Source organism: Musca vetustissima, unplaced genomic scaffold (assembly GCF_032173495.1).
Source record: "Musca vetustissima isolate MV318-11 ecotype Yass unplaced genomic scaffold, APGP_CSIRO_Mvet_v1 utg12896, whole genome shotgun sequence".
Taxonomy (NCBI): Eukaryota; Metazoa; Arthropoda; class Insecta; order Diptera; family Muscidae; genus Musca; species Musca vetustissima.
The window spans coordinates 115,227-130,540 of record NW_026881031.1 but is presented as its reverse complement, the minus strand read 5'-3'; the positions used below and the strand labels follow the sequence as shown (position 1 = coordinate 130,540).

General features: G+C 30.5%; 1 protein-coding gene across 1 annotated transcript in view; it reads right to left on the bottom strand.

Moving 5' to 3' along the window:
- LOC133327100 (protein sidekick) overlaps window positions 1-15,314 on the bottom strand; it is an 87,342-nt gene that overhangs the window by 21,697 nt on the left and 50,331 nt on the right. Inside the window, exons 6-7 of the mRNA XM_061535675.1 lie at window positions 6,162-6,281; window positions 2,085-2,240 (exon numbers count right to left, since the gene is read on the bottom strand). Coding sequence (XP_061391659.1) covers window positions 2,085-2,240; window positions 6,162-6,281 — 276 coding nt within the window. The remainder of the gene's footprint in view (window positions 1-2,084; window positions 2,241-6,161; window positions 6,282-15,314) is intronic.

The following is a 15,314-nucleotide window of genomic DNA, read 5'->3' as shown; positions in this document are numbered from 1 at the left end:
CTAAAATGTATATATACAATTTCTAATTATTTTTAAACCACATAATTTAAATGTTAATATATTCACTTTGAAATGAGGATTTTTTTAAATTATAAAAAATATAACATAAAAAAATATAAATTACATAAAATACAATTCCTAATTGCTTAATAATAATGATAATAATTATAAAGTTATGAATATTTAATAAACATATAATATGCAAAAAAAAATAAAATAAATAAATAAAATAAATAAAGGAAATTACAATAGGAATTATGGTAAACTTTTATAACAAACGAAAATACTTAAAAACATGTCCTAATTCTATGAACAATATTCCTAATATGTACATAGAAAATTCCTAATGTTTATTTTGCAACGGCTAGATATATCAAAAATAAAACAAACTGTAAAACTTGAAAAAAAAAACAGGAACAATGGTAAATGTTCATAACAACCGAAAATTTCTAAAAATATGACCAAAGTCTAAGAACAATTTTCCTAAACATTACATAGAACATTTCTAATATTTATTTCACAATAACTGCAAATTTTCAATGAATCAGAAAAAAATGTTAAAAAAATTAATTTATAGGAATAGGAAATTGCTAATTCTATGAACAAATTTCCTAAAATGTATATAGAAAATTTCTTATTTTTACTTCGCAATGACTAGAAATATTTAATAAAAGAAAATATAAAAATTAAAAAATAACCTTAGGATTTATTGTAAATGTTTTAACAACCGAAAATTCCTAAACACACATCCTAAATCTGAACAAATTTCCTAAAATGTCCATAGAAAATTCCTACTATATACTTTGCAATAGCCAGACATTCCTATTATTCGAAATATTTAGATATTCGAAATATGTGATAAACCAAAAAATAAAAGGAAATATAAAAATTAATAAAAAAATAGGAATAATAGCAAATTTTCATAACAACCGAAAATTCCTAAACACACATCCTAAATCTATGAACAATTCCTAAAATGTATGCAGATGATTCCGCAATAGCTAGAAATATTCAATAAATAGAAAATATAAAAATTAAATAAAAAACAATAGGAATAATGATAAATTTTCATAACTACCGAACATTTTTAAAAACATGTCCTAATTTTATGAAACATTTTCATAGAATGTACATAAAAAATTATTAATTATTATTTCGCTATGGTTATTTTTAAAAAATTTAAAGAAATAATGAAATGTCCTTATAATTGTAATTCTGCTAATTTCACCAGTTTTTGAAATGTATGAACAAGTACATGAAATTTAAGAATATAATTCATAATTGTTTAAAACATTTCCATTTGTACCATATAAGGGCAATATCTTTCCCCTTAAAAATAATAATTTGTAATAAAGTGTAATATATAAACAAGTACCCGGAATTTAAGTATAAAATTCCTAATGTTAATTCAATAAACGTCCATCCAATTCTACTAATTTCTATAGCAAGTGAAATATTTGAACAATAATATGAATTTTAAGTACCAAAATTCCTAATTGCTTTAAAATGTATATTAATAATATTCAATGTGAATATTCAGAATTTGGGAGCAAGTTTATTATACGAATAAGTACCTAAAATATAAGTACATTATACCTAATACTTGAAAAAAATACAATTTATCAATTTAATGTCAAAAAGCCCTAAAAATGGGAATTTCCAAATATTTTCTTCCGAACATTTTTCGAGCAGCTAAAATATATGAACAAATTTCTTAAAATTAAGTATACAATTCATAATTTTCAAAAAATACGATTAATCCCGTTTAATGTCAAAATCGTTGCCTCTAAAAAGAGGATTCCCAGTTTTAAAATTCCGCTAAAGTGAAATGAGCTGTCAAAAACAATGTTGTAAACAAAAAAAAAAAAATGTATATGTAAACATGCATGCAACATCATGATGCAAGTTAATGTTATGAAAATAAAAATGTTTGCTTGTTGGTATGTAGATATGCAGAGTTATGTTTATGTAGCATTATGTTAATTTTTTGTGTTTGTTAGTCAGTTAGTCTATCTGGGAGGGTAGCAAAATCCCATCAAAGGTTTTCAGTGCAATTATGTGCATTTGATTTTCTATGTACTTACCCAAAACACCTAAATACGCCTCACCATTAACGGTGCCAGCTTCATTCGAACGTACACAGGTATAGAGACCAGCATCCGATTCGCGTACATTTGAAATTAATAAATCTCCAGATTCCAAAATTTGTATGCGGCTTGAAATTTCAACAAGGTGAGTTTCTGTTAATCGAAACGCAATCGAATCGAAGTTTTTTAGGAGGCGGTGTAGGGGTTTTGTCAATATAATGTAGCGCGTCCGAAAAATGGTGTAAGTAGAAATGTTGTCGTTGAAACCCCAAACAACCATGTTGTGCGGGAGGGAGGGAGTTCGACAATATGCAAATTTTGTAAAATTGGCAAGAATTTGCATTTTACACACACAAGCAGGATCCAAAAAAGAAGTACAGGTTGTCGTGTTTTTGTGCGTTCCATTTAATTGTTGGCCACCACCATGTGAATCCCGCCGACACATCCAACCATCATCGTCACATCATGGCGATAATGGTGTTGTTAATGATGATGTTGTTGTTGTCGTCGTCGTTTGTGGTAAAAGCAACCATTAAGTCCATATAGAGAGAAACCAGCACACAGACACCGATAAAATGCATGGTGAGAACGAGCAGGGAGGATCCCACCGCCAGGATAAATGGTGTTGTCATCAGCATGTAAATATGGTGAATGGTGTTGGTGTGTGTGTCAATTGATCGTTTTTTTTTCGGTGGGTTTCGGTGCAGTAAATGTAAGTTTTCACACCCACACACAGGCAAAGGCACATACACACACAATACATGTATGTTGTTTTCCAAACCCATGTATTTCCGGTTCGTTGGTTGGTAATGCGTTACGCAGTTCGGTGTTTTTTTTACCAAAAACAGCAGAAGAGTGGGGTGCGAGCGACGAGAGAAAAAAATTATATATGGTTGTGGCGCCCAACAATTGCAAGCAATGGTGTAAATATTAAATATTACCGTCAATGGTTTGTGCCATTTGTGGCATGCCACATTGCACCACAGCATAACAACGATGACACCAGCAATGTTGTATAAGGTATTTTTCGCCAAGTTAAGTGGATATTATGACGCCAAACATAGCCAAAGTGTTTTCAATGGCATTATGGTATGACGATGACGATGATGACAGTAATGTTTTTATAGACAACACAAACGCGCACACATACAGTGATACAGACACCATGTAATGCACACACATATATTAATGTTGCATCAAATATTTATTTGCACCATTGCACCCCGCCGCACGATGCATGTCAAGCATGATGGCATATTACACAGTGGTGATGTTGGTATTTGGTCCGCCAATTAAAGTCATTTAGAATTTTTAGATTGGACATTAAATGATGGGTTTTGTTGTTGTTATTTTTGTTATCAAATAGAGAGAAAGAGCCATGATAATTATTGTTTTTCACATTTTGTTGGTTGCATGGTTGTTTGTTTGGTGTTCATTGGGGTTTTTTTATTTGCATATATATACAAGAGTTTTGCAAAGGGAATATATCCAATAATCCATGGGTGGGTGTGCAATATAGGGATATATGATGATGATGGTAATGGCGCCATAAAGTAATCCATTTTTAAATGACATTTTAAGTGAAGTTTTTATTGCAGTTTGGGGTTTTGTGATTTTTGTTTCGGATCGGTTGTTCGTTGTTGTTGTTGGAGGGAGATTTTTGGTTGTTGTTGTTATTATTTAGCAATTATTCAAACCAATTGATTTAATTGATTGCAGTTTGAATTTTGGTTAGTAAGCGCAGTTTGGTAAGTTGATTTGTTGGTTAAACATTTAATTTATTTGCAGTAGCAAAAAAAGAGAGGAGAGAGAAAAAATAAAGAAAAACAATTGGTGATTAGTACATATAAAAATATTTATAACTTAAATAAACAACAATAATATCTTAAATCATGCCATTTTTTATAAAATTTTTTGATATTTAATTTTGTAAAAAAAAGAGCAGAAATTTTTCAAAAGATTTAGCTCAGAGATATGCCTTCTATTTTTTGTCGAAATTTTTCAAATTGTAGTAGAAAATTATTTTAAAAATTTTTTTTAAATATTGTTAAAATTTGTTTGTAACACTTTTGTATTTTTTGCACTAATATAATCTTCATTATACTTAAAAACTTTTGTTTGTAAAAATTGTTTTGGTCGTAAACATTGGTATTTTACGTACCGCAAGAATTTTTCATACTTCCAAATATTTTTGTATTAATTTTTTGCGATTAAAAGTTTTCGTTTGGTACAATTTTTGTACTCTTTTTTCGTACATATATAAAATTTGAATATAACGCCAAATTATTACATAAAATGCTATGTTCTTCAATAATAACCAGTGGGGAAAGTAGTAAATTCGAACTAGGCCGACTATATGATACCCTTCACCACTTTGGGTATATTCTACATAGTCTCATAACAGACGTCGCCTTTTCGAAATAACATTGGCATGAAATTGAAGAAAGATATATAAGAACTTTGGCGCACCATTTCTATTAAATCGGACGAAAATATATATGGGAGCTATATTGAAATCTGAATCGAAAATTAGCACACATCATTATAGACTCAATTCAGTACGCTATGCCAAATTTCGTGCATATCGGAAGATATATAGGGACTTTGGTACACCATTTATCTTAAATTGGACGAACATATATATGGGAGTTATATATAAATCTGAACTGATATTCACAACAATTAACACACATCACTGTAGACTTAATTCAGTCCGCTATGCCAAATTTCGAGCTAATCGAAAGATATATATATATATATATATATATAGGGACTTTGGTACACCATTTAAATAAAATCGGGCGAAACTATATATGAGAGCTATATCTGAATCTGAACCGATATTCACGAAATTTTACAAACATCGTTCTAGACTTAATTCAGTACGCAATACCAAAATTCGTGCATATCGCATTTACATAAAATCCGACGAAATTATATATGGGAGCTATATCTGAATCTCAACCGATATTCACGAAATTTAACAAACATCATTCTAGACTGAATTCAGTACGCTGTGCCAAAATTCGTGCATATCGCATCATATATTGGGACTTTGGTACACTATTTACATTAAATCGGATGAAATTTTATATGGGAGCTATATCTAAATCTGAACCGATTTTCACAAATTTCAATAGGGCTCTTCCGTGGGCCAAATAAATGAGCTGTACCAAATTTCATCCAAATCGGATTATAAATGCGACCTGTCCTTTGTTTACAATTTAACATCAACAGACAGACGGACGGACATGCATACATCGACTCAGAAAGTGATTCTATGCATATTCTCAAAAGGAACCCTGGGTCTATCTCGATTCCTTTTGCCTATTACAAACATATGCACAAATACATAATAGTATGGTAGTCCTTTAAAAATTTGACAACGGTGAAAAGATTGTCACTGAAAATTATATTTTAAAAATCCACGCTATGATAATCCTTGAAAAATTGGTTTAAAAAATTCGTGATCTGTTTCTAATCCTTAAAAATATATTTTTTAACATCTACATTTTTATATATTTTCTTCCCCTTCAAAATATTATCTAAAAAATCCAAGGTTGTAGATAGTCCTTGAAAAATATTTTTTTAAATATTTTATATGGTCCTTAAGAAATAAGTTCAAGGTATCCAATCTCTTATTCTGTGAATCATCTCCAGTTTTGTCTTCTTTAATATTTTTTTTATATTTTTCATTCTCTCTGAACCTCAAACAAATAAACCTCTAAATCTAATTTGTTTCCACCACCCCAGAAAAAAATATTTTGTTTTCGTGGCCGCAAAGCAATTTCGCACTCGAAAAAACATAAATTATGAATTTATCCACTGCTGTTAAATAACATTAGTGTTATTTCGCCTCTTTCATGTGGAGAGTGGCAAAACGACAGAAGCAAAGTGTCGGTGGACCAAAAATGAACAAAAAATTCATGGGGTTTTTCAAAACCCACCAAAAAAGTTATTTTGCAGATTTTTTCCGAAAAAAATGTTCTGTCTGTTAATTTTTTTGTTGTTTCTGCTTCAGTTTTTTGTTTTTCGCTTTTTTGGTTAGTTAAGTTTCACGACAACAACACTTACCGTTGTAAATCCAAGTGATGTTTGGATTGGGAGCACCGACAGCACGACAGGAAATAGTTGCATCTTTACCATCTAAAGCGGTTACGTTTTGTGGTGGCACCTCCATGACAGGGGCCGAGGCTAGAGAGAGGAGAAAGAACGAAAAAAAAAACATACAACAATTAACAATGTGAATGGAATTAAATTCTTTACACACAAAAAAAGAATAGCAAAAATAATAAAAAATTGCAACTACAACAAAAAAGTGGGGTAGAAAATAGTTTAGCTAGAAAAAATTATGTTGTAAAAATTTGCAAGGGTGTATGAGGTAAACCAGTGATTTGATGTGATACTAAAATTTTTTTAAAAATATATATAAATTGCAACTAAAAAAAAACAAATATGTGAAGGTATGTATGTTCTCGTATATACAACAATTTAACAAAAAACCCCAATTATCTTTGTTCTATAAAACATTTTCCTCGAGAATAAAATAAAATGTTAAAAAATGGACAAGTGTTGGTTTTTGGATGCAACCGAAAAAATAGGTGGAACAACACATATAATCGCCCTGAAGGTAGCTTAGCCACATAATATAGTTGGCCACCACCACAATTTGTATTAAATTGTGGTAATTGCTTCGTTTATGCTGAAGTATTTGCTCTAGACCACTTTAAAGCTATTAGAGGTTTTAATTTCATATTTCATCATGGTTGTGGTTTTTGTTGCTGTTGTTAGTTTTTTTTTTTTGAATGGAAAAAAAAACAATTGTATTCAAGTTGTCTAGTAGATGAGTAGATTTTAAAAATTCTCTATTAATTGTCTGGCCTGAAGTGAAGTTTATTAACGGTATGTCTTTAAAAATATATTTTAAAAATTAAATTTAAACCACAAGAATTAGTTGTATGGAAACAATTATTTAAAAATTGTTTACAAATTTCATGCTTTTCGATAATCCTTGAGAAGATATCAATAAATTGATTTCCAGAGTGTCATTGAAAAATTATTTAGCAATATCACGCTTCTCTGATAGTCCTTAAAAAATCCAGAAATACTTCTAAAAAATTCTGAATTTCATTAAAACAAGTTTTACAAACATCATGTTTCCTGATTATCCTTGATAGTCCTTAAGGCTACTCTTTTGATAGTTCTTGGAAATATTAAAAAAATGTCATATTAAAAACAATGGAAGTTCTTGAAAAAATACTTAAAAATCGGTTAAAAAATCGCGCTTTTGTTGTTATTTTTTTTGTTATTTTTTTGTTATTTTTTGTTTAAAAAAATATTCTAACATATCCAATCCTTAAAATTTCTTGCTGACACTTCCCATATATGTGTTTTGACCTTGGTTTCGACAATTTTCACTGTACATAATTTTTTTAAAAACTTCTACTACTTCAATGCTTGCACTGTCATTATATTGAACAATAAATATAAATACAAAAAAACACAATTTTTCAAAACTAAAAGAATTAATATCCTCATTTTACTACCGATAAAATAAAGAAAAGCAACAATCGAAATGCCCGAAGTTGTCTTGACCGCCATACCACCATTGGAAATAACACCAGATAACAGCAGTGAAGCTGATACTCATACATCAGCTTCGGACACTAGAAGGAGTACCGATCGTTCGTCCTCCCCAGCATCGTCTTCAAATGCACAAAATCAAAAAGAAATACTATTGAAAAATCCGAAACATGGTCGTCCAAGTATTGGTTCGCAGGGAAAAAATAAAATTCGCAAATCGAATTCAAAACGTGTTTCCAGGAAATCCATAGCAAATGCAAAGTAAGTAAATTTATTTATATTTTTTTAAAAATAAATAATAATATTTTTTAAATTCATGCCTTGAAAACGGAATTGAACATTCTAATTTCAAACCAGGCTTTTTAATAGCCATTCAAATAGGCCAAATCCAGGCATTGTAATATCCCTTAAAATATATTTGTTTGAAATCCGGGTCTTGCAATAGGTGATTAAAAAATATTAAAAAAAATCACCGCATTGTAAAAGGCCTTGAAAATGCACGCCTTGAAATAGGCTGAGAATATTTTCCTTCAAAATCCACGCTTTGTTAAAGGATCTCAAATTCCACGCCTTGTAACATACCGTAAGAATATTTTCTTTCATAAATTTACGCATTGTAAACGCCCCTGACAATATTTTGTGCATATGTTTGTAACAGGCAAAAGGAAAGGAGATTGACATGTGGTTCCTTTTGAGAATATGCATAGAATCACTTTCTGAGTCGATTTATTCATGTCCGTTCGTCCGTCCGTCTGTAGATGTTAAATTGTAAACAAAGTACAGGTCGCATTTATGATCCGATTGGGATAAACTTTGGCACAAGTCACTTATTTGGCTCAAGGACGAACCCCATTGAAATTGAGAAAAATCGGTTCAGATTTAGATATAGCTCCCGTTATAGTATCGTCCGATTTAAGATCAATGGAACTTCAAAGTCCCTATATATCTTTCGATTTGCATGAAATTTGGCATAGAGTTCTAAATTAGGTACAGAATGATGTGTGCTAAGTTTCGTGAAAATCGGTTCAGATTTAGCTCCCATATATAGTTTTGTCCGATTTTATGTAAATGGTGCACCAAAGCCCCTATATATGTTTCGATTTGCACTAAATTTGGCATAGTACACTGAATTGTGTCTAGAATGAAGTGTGTCAAGTTTCGAGAAGATCGGTTCAGATTTAGATATAGCTCCTACATATATTTTCGTCCGATTTAAGGTAAATGGGGCACCAAAGCCCCTATATATGTTTCGATTTGGCCGAAATTTGGCATAGTATACAGAATTGTGTCTAGAATGACGTGTGTCATGTTTCGAGAAGATCGGTTCAGATTTAGATATAGCTCCCATGTATATATTCGTCCGATTTTATGTAAATGGTGCACAAAAGTCCCTATACATCCTTCGATTTGCACGAAATTTGGCATAGCGTACTGAATTAAGTCTAGAACGATGTGTGTTAAGTTTCGTGAAAATCGGTTCAGATTTAGATATAGGTCCCATGTATATATTCGTCCGATTTTATGTAAATGGTGCACCAAAGTCCCTATATATCCTTCGATTTGCACGAGATTTGGCATAGCGTACTGAATTAAGTCTAGAACGATGTGTGTTAAGTTTCGTGGAAATCGGTTCAGGTTTAGATATAGCTCCTATATATGTATTCGTCCGATGTAAGGTAAATGGGGCACCAAAGTCCCCTACAGCTTTCGTTTGCATGAAATTTGGCACAGTGTACATTCTCGGTGTCAAAATTTTTTTGATTTAATTCGAATCTACTCTAATTCTAGAGTACAAAATTTCAAGTGAAAATCTCAAGAACTCTTGAAGATATAGCCGATTTATTGTGTCAGCATCAAGTGACGGCTAAAGAGCTTCTCAAACTTTAAACGCGTTTTTCTCTTTGGCGAATGGCAGGCACGATAACTAAAAAACTAATAACCCAATCGATTCCAAATCTTTACACGTTTCTCTGTGAGTGTCCCTACATGAAATTATTTTTTTTTAATCCTCTGTTTTTTCGATTCACAAATTTTTCGTTACATTCCATTATATACAGTTTTCCTGAAATTTCAAAATGTGTCATTTTCAACATTTCGAAATTTTATTGTTGTCGAACTGCTTTTTGTTTGAAGTTTTTATAAAAAAATAGTTGTTATTTCATTCTTTTAAAATGTTTTTCCTGAAATTTTCCTTGTTTTATATCGCGAATAATATATAGTTCATACATTTCTTAAAAATTACAAAATTCTTCTTCTTCGACAAATAGCACGCAGTTAAAAAAATCATTAAGCAAATCTCAAATTCCCAGATCTTTGTTGTTAACGCCATCGTCTTCAAATAAATCATTAAATTCTGTAACCAGTGATTTAAATAGCAGATCTATAACAACACAGGAAGAAACTATAACCACGGCCGTATTGCAACGTCAAAAAACTGGTCTGATTTTGGCATATCGTTCACGAAAATCAATATCACAAATGGATATGAAACATTTTTGTCGAAATTCGAATTATTCCGCAAAGAACAATGAAGTTCCGCCAAAATCAATGATAGTTAAAAGTCATGGTGGAGTTGTGGAATGTCAGGGTATACCTTATTATACCGGGGCAACTAATGAGCAGTCCTCATCGATTATACACAAAATGTATGGCTATGGTAATCATGTAATCGGTTACACGAATCATAATAACCAACTGGAATCACAAATGGCTGGGTTGAGAATTTTTTCCATTATCATGTTAAATGCCTGGCGTAAACGCCGTGAAGAGGTGAAACGTCTGCAGCAGGAAGTTACCGAACTAAAACGTTGTGTAAGTTCTTAAAAACATTGTTTTTAAATTATTTCAAAATTTTCGAATTTTGATTTTGTTTGTTTTCGTTTTTAGGCAATTAAGGCCCGCAATCAACTGCATGTATTCAATTCGTTATTCCGGATGGAACAAAAACGTAACGATGAACTCAATTGCCAGCTGAAGCGATCACTGGAAGATATAACCAATGTCAAGTCATCTTGTGAAATTCTGACGACATCTTTGATGAGTCTTAGGGCCGATAAAGAATTGCTAGAACAACAAAATTCGGCCAAAGATCAAGAAATCGAAAATCTAAATGCTATGATATCACAAATAAATTCAAATCTTTTTAAGGTTATGGCGGAACAACGGCAATTGCAAGCAAATTTGTCTGGGGAACAGAGGAAGGTGCAGTCATTGGAAAATGAGAAAAATCAACTTTACAGTAAGGTAATGGTTTTTTAGCATTTCTAATTCGTCAAAACTATTCTTAAAAAACAACACACCTAATAATAGGCTTTAAAAAAATAATTTAAAAAATCCTCGCCTAAAAGGAGGCCTTAAAAAATTATCTCCTAATAGTAGGCTCTGAAAAAATAATTTAAAAAATCCTCGCATAAAAGAAGTCCTAAAAAATCTTTTTAAAAATCCTGACCTAAAAGAAGACGTAAAAACTTATTTTAAAAAATTCTCGCCTAAAAGAAGGCCTTAAAAATAATTTTAAAAATCCTCACCTAAAAGAGGGCCTAAACATTATTTTAAAACAATCCACGCCTAATAAAAGGATTTGAAAATATTTAAAAATGCACGACTAATAGAAGGCTTTGAAAAATATTAAAAAAAAATCCAACTCTAATAGAAGGCCATGAATTTTTTTAAATCCGCCCCTAAAAGTAAGCTTTACAACATATTCTTCAAAAGATCACACTTAGTAGTAGACCTTGATATATATTTTTTAAAAAATCCACGCCCAATTCAAACTTAATATAAGGCTTTGAAAAATATATTTTAAAATGCAAGCTTAATAATAGGCTTTGAAAAGTATGTTTAGTAAATGCACTCCTAATAGTAGGCTTTGAAAAAGATTTTTAATAAATTCACGACTAATAGTAGGCCTTGAAAAATAATTGTAAGCCTTTGAAAAATATTTTTTAAAAAAATCCTTGCGAAATAGAAGAAACATATTTTTAATAAATCCACTCCTAATAGTGGACATTGAAAAATATTTTAAATAAATTCACGCCTAAAAGTAGGCATTGATTTTTTTTAAATCCTTTAATTTTTTTTTAAATCCAAGCTTAATAGTAGGCCTTGAAAACTATTTTTAATAACTGCACGCCTAATAAACGCCTTGAAAAACATTTTTAATAAATCCAAGCCTAATTATAGGCTTTGAAAAATATTTTTAATAAATCTACGCCTAATTGTATGCCTTGAAAATTAATTTTAAAAAAAATCCACGCTGAATATTAGGTCTTGAAAAATAATTTCTTTTATATTTTTCATTTTAGATCTGCAAATCTGATTTTGAAATATGTCTTCTTGAGGAAAAACTTAATTTGAAGACAGAAGAGCTCAGTGATGTCACAAAACAACTGGAGGATGCCCAGAAAATTATGAAGTAATTTTTTGAGTTAATAATAAATTCTAATACATATTTGTGTTCTGCATTTCCCTTCTTAGACACAACGAGGAAATAATATCGAAGGCCACGGTTAAGGAACAACAAATGCAGGACGAAATAGAAAAACTACAAAAGCAAATTGCTCGCTTGGAATTGTACTTGAATCAATCTTTCAGAAATCGTGTTAAAAATATCCTCCATCAATTTGGATCCTATTCCCGAAATTCTTTCCACTTCCTACACTGGTTTATTTATTTACTTTTGCCAGCAACACCGCCACCTATACCCAGTAAATTTCCCTTGGGATTTTCAATGTTGAAGATTCTCAATGTGGTCAGACATTAGGAGGAAGGCATCACTTAGTAATTTTGGAATATTTTTTCTGCCAACAAAATATGTTAATTATTGTTTCCTTTTTAATTATTTATTTTTTGTAAACATTATTTGCATGTCTTTTTTTTTAATAAAGAATTCATTATAAATTATAAAATCGGGTTTATGTAATAATAGTTGAAATAAACAATTGCTAAAGACCCAATGTTTCCAATCTTTAAATTGGATTTTAAAAATGTTAAATATTATTTTGAAAATATTTATTATTTTGTGGTAATAAGAATTCTGATTAATATCCTTGCAATTATATTTTCTATTCCATTTCTTGTTTCAAATTTCCTCGAAAATTTGTATTTCTTTATTTCCTCAAAATCACATTTTTATTGTTGCATTCATATTTCATTTTAAAAAGAATTTGATAAATAATGACATTGGTCCTTTGGACAAATTTTCACAACATCTTTTCCTCTCAACAAGAGACAAATAACTACAAATTTTATAGTTTTGTTTTATGTCATTGTTATTATTAAATTCCAAACTCCACAAAGGGTTTTGGAGATGAGAGGACCGACAAACCAAAGACCAACCAACCAGCATCAAACAGCAACAAAAACATCAGACCAACAATTGAAAATCTGGTGATTTGTTAAACAAAAATGTTGAAAAAGTACACCATTTGTCAAAGAATTGTTTATGGACAAAAAACAACATGAAAACACAACAAATTCAATTGAATACAATCTGTGCGAAGAGAAATGACAACAACAACGCCAACGACAAAAGAAATATGTTATTCAAAAATATACAAAAGAAATATTTTACTTTGAAACGAAGCAAGATGAAGAAAAAAAACAGTAAACATGGATTTTATTATTGTTCTTCTTCTATCTATGCGATGACGGCATCTTCGCAAAAAACCAAAAAAATGAAAAATTTTGAAAATTTAAATGCAATGCCATAAATTACACAGAAACTTTAAATGTGGATTTGTGTATTCTTCAAATTATAAGGAAGTATGCAGGAAGAACAAATATTATTTCTTAAAAAAAAATACGAAAAATGCACTCCGAAAAATGAAGATCTTGAAACAGATGTGTACAAAAATACTCGCCAAATAGTAGGCCTTGAAAAATATTTTTTAAATTTTTTTAAAAAAGCCTTGAAAATAGATTTTAAGAATTCACGCCTAATTGTAGGCCCTGAAAAATACATTTTAAGAATCCACGCCTAATTGTATGCCCTGAAAAATACATTTTAAGAATGCACGCCTAATTGTAGGCCCGTAAAAATAGATTTTATGAATCTACGCCTAATAGTAGGCCCTGAAAAATAGATTTTAAGAATCCACGCCTAATAGTAGGCCCTGAAAAATAGATTTTAAGAATCCACGCCTAATAGTAGGCCCTGAAAAATAGATTTTAAGAATCCACGCCTAATAGTAGGCCCTGAAAAATAGATTTTAAGAATCCACGCCTAATAGTAGGCCCACGCCTAATAGTAGGCCCCAAACCTATAAGTAGGCATTGAAAATACTTTTAAAAATCCACGCCTATAAATAGGCCTTGAAAATACTTTTTTACTTGAAAACCATTTTTTTAAATCCACGCCTAATAGCAGGCTCTGAAAATTATATTTTAAAAATCCACGCCTATAAATAGGCCTTGAAAATACTTTTTTACTTGAAAACCATTTTTTCAAATCCACGCCTATAAATAGGCCTTGAAAATACTTTTTTACTTGAAAACCATTTTTTTTAATCCACGCCTATAAATAGGCCTTGAAAATACTTTTTTACTTGAAAACCATTTTTTTTAATCCACGTCTATAAATAGGCCTTGAAAATACTTTTTTACTTGAAAACCATTTTTTTAAATCCACGCCTAATAGCAGGCTCTGAAAATTTTATTTCAAAAATCCACGCCTAATAGTAGGCATTGAAAAATATATTTTTTTAATTTACGCTTAATAGAAGACCTTGTAAAATATTTATTGAAATATCTACGCCTAAAAGTAGGCAGGGAAATGTTTTTCCAAAAAAATCACGCTATACATCGATAATTTTTGTTTTAAAAATACAGAAAATAGGCGCATTTTGTTAGACTTCTAAAATTATTATTTTTTAAATCCTTCCTTAAATTATGATAATACCTACAAACTTAAACCATATCCAATCGAAGAAACTGTTTCTTTATTGGAAACCACTGGTCATTGTTGAAAGTATCTTTAATGGTAAATCTTGTGCCAAGTTTAACCATTCAATATACACAGTATATTTATGTATAAAATTTACGTTCATCGTGCTTCCATACTCTTAAATTTTAATTATCAACAAGCCAGTCAGCTATCCAACCAACCATCCAGTTTTCCAACCAACCGACCAATATCTCCCCATTATTTAACTACCAACTGCAGATGTCCGGTAGTACTTTTGAATATTTCACACACATTCCTTCTGGACATCCCATATACATTTTTGGTGAGAATAATAATGTTGAAGATGGAGAAGAAAAGTATGGGAATGTATGCAACTGACATCTGTGTCAGGATATACTTGTATGTATGCATGTACGCATATATGAATAAGTAACATATTATTATGGTAAATCCTGTTTGTAGATTAATCACATCACCACAAGGAAATCAGCTCACAGTTATACCCAAGGATATCATCCATACAGAATTTCGGGTGATATACATACATTTATAAATAACAATCAGGTTGAAAGCGATTTCATGTCATATAATTCTAGGATAAATTAATACGTATGTGTGTGTGGTAGTATGCAACACATGTGCATATGTATAAATAAATGCGTATAAATTTATATTTACTGCCCCGAAGACTAACAATGAAAGTGTGCTATGTCAATATATAATAATAATACAAAGAAATC